Source organism: Podarcis tiliguerta (genome assembly GCF_965153285.1).
Source record: "Podarcis tiliguerta genome assembly, chromosome: 14".
Lineage (NCBI taxonomy): Eukaryota > Metazoa > Chordata > Lepidosauria > Squamata > Lacertidae > Podarcis > Podarcis tiliguerta.
In genome coordinates, this window is record NC_139547.1 from 51614124 (window position 1) to 51626924 (window position 12801).

The 12801-nt window shown below is 47.6% G+C and overlaps 1 protein-coding gene and 1 long non-coding RNA gene across 8 annotated transcripts in view; one reads left to right on the forward strand and one right to left on the reverse strand.

Annotated features, from left to right (window-relative positions):
- SDK1 (sidekick cell adhesion molecule 1) overlaps positions 1–3886 on the forward strand; it is a 586517-nt gene extending 582631 nt beyond the window's left edge. For all 7 annotated transcript variants that reach the window (XM_083413291.1, XM_083413295.1, XM_083413296.1 and 4 more), the window contains one exon: positions 3229–3886. In XM_083413291.1, the coding sequence (XP_083269417.1) occupies positions 3229–3501 (273 nt within the window). In that variant the 3' untranslated portion in view covers positions 3502–3886. The remainder of the gene's footprint in view (positions 1–3228) is intronic.
- Positions 196–2754, reverse strand: LOC310664582. The gene is made up of 2 exons (XR_014504973.1): positions 1596–2754; positions 196–369 (listed from the first exon to the last, which is right to left on the reverse strand). It is a non-coding gene; the product is annotated as an uncharacterized lncRNA (long non-coding RNA).
- Positions 3887–12801: the final 8915 nt, after the last annotated feature.

Here is a 12801-nt window from a genome sequence, read left to right on the forward strand (position 1 = left end):
AGGAAGCCAAACCCTGGTAAAACAATATCACTCAGAGATGGAGGTGGCATGCAACATTATGTAAAGATGGGAGAAGGGGAGAAGGAAATTGGCCCCTCTCATTTCATTTTGTTTCTGCTTGGCTGGATTCCTTATTACCTTGTAAGCCTCCCAGAGGCCCTGGTTGTTGGGCAATATATAAATAACATCCATAAATAATTCTCCTTATTTATATGCTTCCTAATAATGGAAGGTTATTTCTGATGGGCATAGCAGGATGTGATGCTTTTCCTGAGGTCTTTTTGACACATTGGGGGAGGATGTGTGTTCCCACGGAGTCGTTGTCTTCATATATCAGAAGGTCAACAGGGTAGAGAGAGGAGAGCCTGTCTAAAGAGGAGAAAAAGCAAAGGGTTAATGATGGTAGCTTTTTAGGTGTGATCTTCACCTTAGGAGCATTAGTCTGTCCTTGACAACATAAGGTGGCGTTTAAGACCATCTCCCTCTTCTAGTGGTTTTTAATTTTGGAGAGTCCAGAATCTTAAAGGCTGATTTCAAGAGGGAATTTGAGAACGCATTCCCCATGTCGTGGGACAATTCAAAGGCCACAACTGCTCACTTATGTCAACATCCTTCATTTCTGAAGTTATTTGTAAATCCTCAAGATGGGAAGCCCCCACAAGTTAAGGCACCTCGAAAAATGACAATGGTCTCCATCTGGTGCATATGACTGACTGTCCTTGCAATTTGCTAGCATGTTCATTGGAATCACTGTTAAGCAAAATCCCCATTTTGCACCCACAATGTCATTTTGGCAAATAGCACCTGCCTCGTATTTTTGACCAGTTCCACGATTAAGGCTTATGTTCAAATAGGTACTAGATTCATAATCTCTTGACTATGCTGATTATTGTTATCATTACCATCATTTTGTGTTAACACATGTAAAATATTGTGGAGCTTTTTTCAATGGACTTCGTATTTTGGATGGTCAAATACTTTTCTTCATTACCTTTCCTAATTAGCCAGCGTGCCTTTCCTAATGTGCAGTTTGCATACCTGCTCTCTGCCCATTCTGGATTTCCCCTACTGTCAGGGAACTGCCATCAGTGCCAGAGGGAGAGAGCAAGATCCAGAGGGATTCCAGAGAGCGTCCCGGGATTGGGAGAGGCAGCCCATCTTCTGGGGAAGAGAATCAGCGTAGCACCAGTGGAGAAGGGGGGCAGGTGGGGGAAGCGGCGAGGCGGTCCCATGACTCCTTGCCGGGGACCAGCGGGGAGAGTAGGGGTCCTCCTTTGCCCACACCCTCCCTGTGCAAAAGGCTTCCGCGCAGAGAGAGTAGGAGGAGACTAGGCGTCAAAGAGCTTCTTTGCTGGAAGAAGTTTAAGAAATGCCCACTGACGGATTCTGCCAGCGATTGAGACAGCCACGGGTGAGTGGCTGTCCGGACAGAAAAGGTTCACTCAGGCAATCCAGCCAGGTGTTTGCACCGTCTTACGCACGAGCAACCCCCAGAACCACTACACCTACCTCGTTCCATTCAATCCCACCCCCACCCCCCGTGTCTCATCCCCCCCCCCAAAATAAATTCACATGGATAGCATGCAGCTTCTTACCTAAATCCACTGCTGAAAAACAGGACATGGAATTTCTCATTATACGGGCAGCTGCAAAGTGTGAATTGATTTTATGCATTTCAAACTGTATCCTGCAAGGTTTAGGGTTCTCAAATGCATTTTAAGAAACAGCTAAAATACAGAATGTTGCATTTAAAGATAATAAATGAAATCCTTGGACCTTTGAATTTCTCCCGACAGATAAATAGCAATCGCCCTGAGCCAGGGTCAGAACTGGCCTTGCCATAAATTGAAGATGGTTGAGGTACCTCCCTCCTCCCCGTGGGTTTGGGGGCTGTTAATTGGGTAGGGTGGGCAGCCAGCAGATCTAAGCCACAGGCCAAAATCCTCTGCACAAGACAAGCTAAACCCTGATTGAGTTGGTATGGAGGGGAGGCTTTTCGTTTATTTGAAAGTATGGCATAGTATATTTTTATTTAAATTTTGTTGTACTCAAGTAAAAAAAACAAAAAAAAAACCTGTGCACGGGGAAAATGTTCTACATCAGCAACAACAAGGAAGCAGATGGATTTTATCCAATAAAGGAAAGGGGCCAGCAGTCATTGCATGGGGCATGATATAATAAATCTGGGCCAGGCAAGCAAATTGGAAGGGCATGGAAGCAAAATGTTGAAGAGAAATAATCTCTTAGGGTCACCTATAATCAGATCGACTATAGCCAGCTTCGGATGAGGTTGCATTGCCCGTCCCGTAACAAGACCGTTTTCCAAAATAATTGCACAAGTGTGTATTCCCACCATATACAGAAATATATTGCTCAATGGACCAGTGGGTGAAAATAGCATCCGTCACTAACTGTCAGGCTTCGGAGAAACAGCTTCCTCCCCCCCCCCCACCCTTTGGCTGTGCATCAGCAGAACAAAGCAATTAGAGTCCCTTACCAGTTTAAGAATGTTAAAGCAAAAAAACAACACAGCCATTCTTTGAATAAAGGTACTTCACTCGTACTCCCCCTCCCCAAGTTATCTTCGTCATGTCCCCCTTCTTGCAACCTGATCTCGCAACCACTGAGCCTTCTGCGTAGCAACCTTATCAGCTGTCCTTGCCTTTGGAGAGAGAGGCTGGACACTGTCAAGCAAAGGGGAGTCCATTATCTCTCTCTCTCTCTCTCTCTCTCTCTCTCTCTCTCTCTCTCTCTTCCTGTTCTGCTTCTTCTAGCTGTTCTCCACTCGGCTCTGCCCAGCTGTTGTTTTCCGAACTATGCCCCTCTGCAAACCAAATCTCTAAATCTATACTTCTCCACTATTCCTAGGCAGCCTCAGGATCCTGGTCAGGAGCAGGAAGAGGCAGAGGTTCTAGTGTGGTGTAGTGGTTGAGAGTGGTGGACTCATAATCTGGTGAACCGGGTTTGCTTCCCCGCTCCTCCACATGCTGCTGCTGGGTGACCTTGGGCCAGTCACACTTCTCTGAAGTCTCTCAGCCTTACTCACCTCACAGAGTGGCGGAGGAAGGGAAAAGGAGATTGTTAGCCGCTTTGAAACTTCTTAGGGTAGTGATAAAGTGGGATATCAAATCCAAACTCTTCTTCTTCTTCCCACCATTCCTCTTTGGAGCTGTAATCCTCAGTCTGGTCTCTGACACTAACAGACCTTTTCTCTCTTGAAACCTGCAGGCGACGGACTCGGACTACGAGGACGAGTTGCCCAAGCACTCCTTTGTCAACCACTACATGAGTGACCCCACGTACTACAACTCGTGGAAGCGCCAGCCAAAAACCACAAAGCACCCGGCGCCATACCGGTATGAGGAGTGTGTGGCGAGCGAGGCTGAGCCTTACTTCCAGACTGTCATCACGACACAGAGCTCAGGAGGGGTGTACACCCCGACGGGACAGCCTGCGCCAGGCTCACGGACTCCAGTGACCGGCTTCTCCTCCTTCGTCTGACACTTGGGGGGGGGGGAGAAGGAAAGGAGGGGAAATCAGCCACGCCAACTCAGCCACCAGCTGAGTTCGGGGCAACCGCCAACCCAACCGGATGACTGTATGCGTGGCAGGTGCAGTGAACTGTGGGTAAAAAAACAAAATTCTCTTATCAGGGTAGAATGGATGTACATGTGAATGTCTTCTTCTATTTTTCCCCTCCCAAGACAATCAACTCTTTAAGACATGGAGCTGACCTAGATGAACTTGCTTTGATTTTTCTTTTCCCCTCCTCCTCCTTCTTAAAGAAACCCCATCACACACAAATGATGGCAATTTTAACCACTTTGGAATATGATTTAAGGGGATTTTTTAATTGATAATAAACAAAAATGCTTTTGTAACGCTGCTTTTGGAAGCAGCTTGCGATGTGTTCCTCTCTTTCCCCCACTTTCCTTTCTCAAGCCAAGGAGATGAATTCTGTTCTTGTGGAAACTTGGTGGCCCCATCGTGATGTAATTTGAAGCTGAATCCATCCTGCCTTCCGGACACTCTTCCCTTCTCCTGTTATCTGGGTGAATTAGGAGGTTGGGGGGACTTTTAAGAATGGTTTCTCTCTCACACACACAGACACTCTTTGCTGCTTCTGCCTTAGAAGCACCAGCCAAATCACTTAGTCTCAATGTCATGTCTTTCCTGTATGCCTGCAAGGTTCACTCCTGGTGGTTTTGTGATCAGCCTTCTCTCTCGCCTTCGTTTCTATTCTGTTCCAGTTGAGCTTGTTGTGCTCCTAAAGATATTCCCCTCTCCAGGGTTTCTGTCAGACATGTCAGCTGACAAGCACCAAAAAAGTGTCAGGTCAGCCTCCCCCCCAATCTTGGTGCCATCCAGATGTTTTGAACTACAGTTTCCACCCCTCTTCTGCCTGGGGCAGACGGGAGTTGTGGTCCAACAACATCTGGGCTGCGTTAGGTGAAACAGCTGGGGGGAAAGGCCTGGCGAGGTGTCCGTTTTGCGCTTATTGTGGGTCTGGGTCCTCCTTTGTTGATTGCATGTGCCAATGTCCTTTGTAAATCTGAAAGAAAAGGAAAAACTGCCAGCAAGAAGAAGAGGGTCTGTGAAATGAATGCAGCATTTGTGGACCGGTGGGGAGAATGCGCTAGTTGGACAACACTTCTGTCATTTCTTTAAAAAGCGTCTTTCCATATAAAGGAAACCAACCGACCCTTCCCTCAGTTGCTGGGATGCTGTTCTGCAGCTTTGTAAAAAAAAAAAAAAAAAAGAGGGGGGTACATGTTGTTAACACCAGATTTATTTGATTTTTTTATAAAATGTATATTTTTAATGATTTTTTTTTTAAAAAAATACAAAGACACATCAGACTCTACTGGGTGAGGGTTTCTTTGGTGCCTTTTTGTAATGATTCAGCAGAGCGTGCAAGACAAGCAGCCACGAGTCTCTGAGGAGTGAAGCTCCGGTGGGTTCGGGAACCACAGCATTACCAATTGCCTCCTGCAACCCATTCCCTCCCTGCACTGCTGCCTCTGTGGTCTGCAGCCAAGAGAGCCCCTCCCGAAAGGCGAAAGGCAGCTTTGTTCTTCCCCTTGTTGCAGGCTGCCCCGTCTTTGACCCACACGGGAAGCCGTTGGCTCTTTTATGCCAAGGCACATTATGTTCATTGCTGCATATCTGAAAGGGAGGCGCTGGTGGCGACTGCCCTGGAACAGAAAGGGCTGCTTGCACACAAACAGCATCTTCAGAATTGCTGCTTCCCCGGGTCCCTGCCCGGCCCCCCAGAACAAGGGCTCGGCCCTAAAAGCTGGCCTTCATCTTTGCCTGTGGCCCTCCTCTCGGGGCTTCCAGCCTTGAAGCTCTTGTTTGCTCTTTGTTGCCAAGCTAAGGAGGCGGGAAGCTGTTCTCTTGTGCTTGTCCTCCCAGTCTCATGAGTCATTCCCATTTGTGTCCAGCCGGGGCAGGGCAGGTTATGCCAAAGCTGCGTTTGCATATCTGGGCTGCTTCCGCCTCTGCTTTTTAAATCTCTGGATCAAGCCAAACTTGTGTTTAAGTGAAATCGGAGTAGCAGGTGGCATGTTGCTTTCACTGCAGATACACAGACTGCAAAGTTGCCGCACTGAACCTCCTGAAGGGTCCCTTGGCGCTTCCTGGAGAGAGGCCTCTTTGATCCTGTCCATTGCACTTTAAGAACAAGCAAGGTCACTCTGTGTGCTGATCTGGGGTTTGTTTCCTGCTGAAGCAAAAGGGGGGAAAATGATGCATAAAATAGAAATTTCCAGAGCTGAAATGGTCAATGGGCGAATGGCCTTGAGTTCCCTACTGCTTCCATTTCTAGGTTTCAGAACTTGAGTTTCACCTCAGAAGGCCTGTGCATGAAACCTCGTTTGAATTATGAACCTCAACATTTTATTTTCTCTGAATGCATTGCAATTGCACGTCTTTAACAGCAAGTCCAATTGTTTAGGTCAACTTGAGAGTTAGATTCCCAGCAACACCACCTGCTCCTCCTCCTCCAGGCCTTTGAAGCTGAGGTCACTGTTCACATTTCCAGGGAACTCCTCCGTGTCACGGGTACAAAGTGCTACAGAGAGGGTGCTCCCTTCCTCGTAGCTTCCAGGGTTGTGTTCATATAATAAAGGGGGCCAGATGGAATGATGTGAAATATGGAAAGAACCAAGAGTGTTGCCATGATTGTTCTCTGCACTTCAACGAGTCTCCAGAGTCTTGCATTAACTGATCATGCTTGCTTCCATTTTGTGTCTTTGGGGTATAACACAAACCTGGATATAGCTGACTTTATATATTAATAGAAATCGTGCATATTAATAGAAATTATGCAGTGCATTTCCCCATGAAATCCAAGAATTGCAATGGTTTGGTGGTGTTGACTGGCTGATAGAACATTGCTGGGTCTCTTCTACTAAATGGGACCAGTGTGTTTGACTTTTCCTGCAATCTGTAAAAATAAGAATTGCCTTTCATGGATCAGACCAAAGTTCATCTAGTGTACCAACCTGTCTCTTTCATACAGCCAGCCTTATGCACTGGGAAGACAGGTCATGTCTTGTTCTTTGACCCTTGTCTCCAGAGTTAGAAGTATACTGCAGCTGAGTCCCATTTAGTTAGCAAGGCTGAACAACCGATTGCTTTCATTCTGTCTTCTTCCACTCAGGTGTGAGTGCCATAGTGGAAACACCATCAGCAATACTGAAGAGGGAGGGGTTAGCAGACTCAGGGGAGAAAGAACTAGAGGGGGGAAACCCTAAAGGGAATCCTAAAAATAGCCCAGTGAGGAGCGAATGTGCTCAGTTGCAGAAGAATGCTGACTGACAGTTCAGAGAGGGAACAGAATGGAGTATTATTCCGGAGGGCATGGCTGGCTGGCACACGCCACACTGCAGCTTTTTCTTGCAGGTTCCACTTGTCTTCTCACCTATTATTATTTGTCGGATGTCTCACCTGCCCTTTACTGTGAAGCCCCAGGGCTGGTTACTACAGTGTAAAAACACAGTATGAGAATCAGTTAAAATAAATTAGGCCTTCTGAAGGATGATTCCTTTCGGAGAAGATCTGAAAGGAGTTTGGCAATTAGAAGGTTTCTTTTTCCCCACCCCACCTCTTAATGCACTTAAGACAGCCACTCTAGCCCCCGAAACAAGAATTTATCATGGAAAGAGACTTACAAGAAGAAGAGGAAATCCAGAAAGCCATTCCCTCCTTGCCCATCCATTGGCCTTTCAAATGGGAGACATCAGGGGTGATTCTTATAAGACTCGTTGACACTAACAGAGTAATTTCTGTTCTCCCAATCCACATCCATCTCTGTAATTGTGTTTTTATTGGCTGTGTTTATTCAGTTACAATTGAGTCCAGAGAGGGGAGGGCAATTGAAAAGCACAGAATTGGATATCCTCAAGACACAGGAATTAAATTATACCTCCCTCCCTTCATTATCATGTATTAGGGACTTGACAAGACTGAGCTCCCCTATGCAGCCACCACAGCAGCTATAAAAATGGGATTAATCATGAGAGGGTTGGGGTTTGGGGGCTTTCTCCCTCCTGTTTTTGCTATTTACCATAGATGTGCCATAAATTGCTAGGTCTAGCAAGAAAGCTTTCCTGTATAGCTAAAAGCTTTGGGAATCATAATCTTGTTGAGAACATATCCTTTTAAAATGTTTCCGCAACCTCTCATCTAGAGAGGCCAAGATGCACACATAGCCTGTTATTTTTGCCTTTCAGCTCGTCCAGATTTGCCTTCCCCTCCCACCATTTTTAGAACACTCAAGAAATTTCCCGCTACTTATAAAATCACCAGCTTCCCTCTCTGACCTGCTCATTCAATGGAGAGAACAACGGACCCAACAAAAACTTGTATTGAATCAAGGGACGATTGTGCAGCCCACTTGCAGCTTGAGCTGAGCAGGTTTAGTTTCTTCTTTCAGAGTGGGAGTCAGGCAGGCACTACCTCGCCCTTGATTTGATACTGAAGGTGCCCCTGAGCACATCATCTTACATGATTCTCCCACAAGTTACCAGAACTGAACACTCCTGGTATCTCTTATTTCAGCAGCCCAATTTAGAGGGTGGGGGCTGTCGCTGCTGTGGTTAACTGGGAGCCAGAAACCCTTGTTGATGCGCTGCGAATACATCACAATGTGTTAACATGAGTCAACCGTGTGATGCTGCAGCAAAATGAGCTAATATAATCCTCAGCTGCATCAACAGAAATAAAGTGTCCAATGCAATAGTACCACTCTACTCTGCCTTGGTCAGACCCCACCTGCAGTCCTCTGTCCAGCTCTGGGTATCCCAGTTTGAGAAGGCTACTGAGAAGCTGAGGGACGTGGGTGGCGCTGTGGGTGAAACCACAGAGCTTAGGACTTGCTGATCCGAAGGTTGGTGGTTTGAATCCCCGCGACGGGGTGAGTTCCCATTGCTCAGTCCCTGCTCCTGCCAACCGAGCAGTTTGAAAGCACATCAAAGTGCAAGTAGATAAATAGGTACAGCTCCGACAGGAAGGTAAACGGTGTTTCCGTGCGCTGCTCTGGTTCACCAGAAGCAGCTTAGTCATGCTGGCCACATGATCCGGAAGCTGTACGCCGGCTCCCTCGGCCAATAAAGCGAGATGAGAGCCGCAACCCCAGAGTCGGCCACGACTGGACCTAATGGTCAGGGTCCCTTTACCTTTACCTTTACTGAGAAGCTGAAACATGTGCACAGAAGAGTAACCAAAATTACCAAAGACCTGGGAACCAAGTCTTATGAGGAATGGTTGAGAGAGTTGGGTGTGTTTAGCCTGGAGAAAAGAAGGCTGAGCGGGGATATGACAGCCCTCTTCAAATATCTGATGGGTTGTGACATGGAAGATGGATTGTTTTCTCCTGCTCCAGAGGTAGGACCCGAATCAATGGATTCAAGTTACAAGAAAGGAGATTCTGATTAAATAACAGGAAGAACTTTCTGACAGTATGAGCTGCTCAGCAGTAGACGGTTGTGGGCTCTCCTTCATTGGAGGTTTTTAAGGAGAGGTTGGATGGCCATCTGCCGTGGATGTTTTAGTTGAGATTCCTACATTGCAGGGATTGGAGGAGAAGACCCATGGACTCCCTTGCAAATTTATAGTTCTATAATTCTATCTAGTGGGACGCGGGTGGCGCTGTGGGTAAAACCTCAGCGCCTAGGACTTGCCGATCGCATGGTCGGCGGTTCGAATCCCCGCGGCGGGGTGCGCTCCCATCGTTCGGTCCCAGCGCCTGCCAACCTAGCAGTTCGAAAGCACCCCTAAGTGCAAGTAGATAAATAGGGACCGCTTACCAGCGGGCAGGTAAACGGCGTTCCGTGTGCTGCGCTGGCTCGCCAGATGCAGCTTCGTCACGCTGGCCACATGACCCAGAAGTGTCTGTGGACAGCGCTGGCTCCCGGCCTATAGAGTGAGATGAGCGCACAACCATAGAGTCTGGCAAGACTGGCCCGTACGGGCAGGGGTACCTTTACCTTTTACTAATTCTATCTACTGGTAGTTTCTGCCACGCATGTGCTCAATTAGGAGGAGGTGGCTCAAAAAACCTGAGGCTTGCCCAAATAACAGACTTCGGCTGGTCCACTGCACCCTTGTCTATACAGATCTAAGCAGAAGCAGCACTGCTGGTTTTATTGGGGGTTCCTTTCTCCCCTCCCCAGTTTTTTCTTCAGTAAGAGCAGCAGAAGACGAGGAGAGAGCAGGTGCAAAGGGGAACAGAGCTTTCTTACCTTGAATAACAGCACTGGAGGCAAAGTCATGGTGGCACCTGATGCTTATTCAAGAGGAGGCCTCCTTTGCATCAGTTCACCCGTGAGAGAAAAAAGATAGGATCATAGAATCATAGAATCATAGAGTTGGAAGAGACCACAAGGGTCATCGAGTCCAACCCCCTGCCAAGCAGGAAACACCATCAGAGCACTCCTGACATATGGTTGTCAAGCCTCTGCTTAAAGACCTCCAAAGAAGGAGACTCCACCACACTCCTTGGCAGCAAATTCCACTGTCGAACAGCTCTTACTGTCAGGAAGTTCTTCCTAATGTTTAGGTGGAATCTTCTTTCTTGTAGTTTGGATCCATTGCTCCGTGTCCACTTCTCTGGAGCAGCAGAAAACAACCTTTCTCCCTCCTCTATGTGACATCCTTTTATATATTTGAACATGGCTATCATATCACCCCTTAACCTCCTCTTCTCCAGGCTAAACATGCCCAGCTCCCTTAGCCGTTCCTCATAAGGCATCGTTTCCAGGCCTTTGACCATTTTGGTTGCCCTCCTCTGGACACGTTCCAGTTTGTCAGTGTCCTTCTTGAAGGACAGGTGCTTCATCTAAAGACTAGGCAAGTATTGTTCTTGTGTTAGGAAAGAGAGGGGCTTCGGTTCCTATATAGCATGAATGGAAGGGAGTTCTCTGAACAGCATAAGATGGGGGGGGGCGCCTCCTGCCTGAGGGACGGGATTGTCCTCACACCAGGCATCTTCTGTGGACAAGGCGGAGTTTGTGCAAGGCAGGTGTGCCCAAGATTATGGCCATCCATTGCTTCCCCCAGCAGGCCACCTGACCTTGTTCAGGAAGGCTAAGCAGATAGGTTAGAATCAGGGCTCAGCAAACATCTTCAGCAGGGGGCCGGTCCACTGTTCCTCAGACCTTGTGGGGGAACAGACTATATTTTGGGGGGGAAATGAATGAATTCCTATGCCTCACAAATAACCCAGAGATGCATTTTAAATAAAAGGACACCTTCTACTTATGTAAAAACACACTGATTCCCGGACTGTCCACGGGCCAGATTTAGAAGGTGATTTGGCCGGATTTGGCCCCCGGCCTTAGTTTGCCTAGCCATGGGTTAAATAGTTGGCAACCAACAGAGCAGGAATCAGGCAGAGGCGGAAGTTGCCTGAATGCCTCCATGACTGCTCTGATTCCCAGCAGTTCCTTTTCATCCCCACCTTCTCTATCACCATTTAATCCACTGTCTATTGACATCAGGCAGGTGCCTTCACTGTGCTCTTTACAGCACCTGCTAAAAACATCTTTGGTTAGACAAGCCTGTGTTTTTTTAATTTTTTTTTACTGATTTCAAGTTTTGTATGAATGTTTTAAATGCTTGTTCTTAACTCTTTTTATTGATGATTTTAGTGCTTCGGTCTTTTCGTAAACCGTTTTGTTGTTGTTTTTTAACCACCAAGTGGCAGATAGATTTAATGAAAACAAGTAAATTTATATGCCGCCTTTCCACAAAACCTCTCCTCAGATTATGCTCCCGGTGGCTGACAACAAAGGGGACAAAGAGAAATCTCAAAACCAGCAATGCAAGAGCAGTTTAATAGCAAGCATCCTGAAACGGCAAAGCAGCAGCAAATGTAACAGCAGGCGAAAAGGAAGATTTCAGTGCTATAAATGTAACGACATTATGTTTAACAACAACACGCTTCCTGACAATAGGGAAAATAACAAGGGGGCTTGTCAGTTTCACCTGGCCCTGGAAACCCATCTCCTGTAAAGATGCTCACAGTCCCTCTTCTGCAACAACTTATTATGAGGCTTCCAAAAGCAGGGGGTGGGGTGGCTGCCTTTTCTCCACAGACGGATGCCAAAAACAGCATCATTTTGCCAGCCACAGAGATAGCTGCCAGTGGGATGGGTTCCTTGTTGCTTTGGCCAAGAGGAACTTGCAGGAACAGGGAGAGGTTGGCTGCATTCTGGAGCAACAGGGGCATGGCTCTGGAAGGGGCATCCTGCCGGCACACGCTTCTACCCCAAAAAGCTTCCACACCAGATACCTCTCATTAGAGAAGAATGACGAGCCCCTTGAAATCTGGAAGTGACAGGGCCCAGGCCCCACTGCAAAGTTCCATCCTAAACCATAATCTTCAAATTCAGCTAAAGAATCTGCATCTGCAAGTTCAGCACCAGCTTCTTCTCTCTCTCTCTCTCTCTCCCACACACCATATCAAAAGCACCGTTTGCTATCCTATTACGAGTGCAACTGTTGCCCTCCCATGATATTCACCTTCCTGTTGTTGTTGTTGTTGTTGTTTAGTCGTTCAGTCGTGTCCGACTCTTCGTGACCCCATGGACCAGAGCACGCCAGGCACTCCTGTCTTCCACTGCCACCCGCAGTTTTATTTCCACCAAGCTCCGCACATTTACTCTCCCCATGGACCGCAGAGCATTTTCACTGGGAGATGTCTGTTAATCTGATGCCTCTGCCGCGTTGCCAAGCAGCAAAGCCCTGGGCCTTGGGTGCAGGATGGAGGACAAGGCAGCAGAGGGCGCTGCTTGGCTTTCAGTCATTCACCTGCCGGCAGCATCGCCAGAATCCTTGCTGCCTATTCAGAACATAAGAAGTGTCTGCTGGATCAAGCCAAACGAGTCAAGTATCTCACAGTGCTCTCACAACCATATCCCTGTGAGAAACCTGGAAGCAGAACCCAAGCACAAGAGCACTCTCACGTTCTGTAGTTCCCAGCAGTTGGTGTTCAGAAGCATTTCTGCCTGAGACCATAGAGGCAGAGCATAGCCATTGTGGCTAGTAAAAGGTAAAGGGACCCCTGACCATTAGGTCCAGTCGTGGCCAACTCTGGGGTTTGGGCGCTCATCTCGCTTTATTGGCCGAGGGAGCCGGCATACAGCTTCCGGGTCACGTGGCCAGCATGACTAAGCCACTTCTGGTGAACCAGAGCAGTGCATGGAAACACTGTTTATCTTCCCACCAGAGCAGTACCTATTTATCTACTTGTACTTAGACGTGCTAGGTTGGCAGGAGCAGGGACTGAGCAACGGG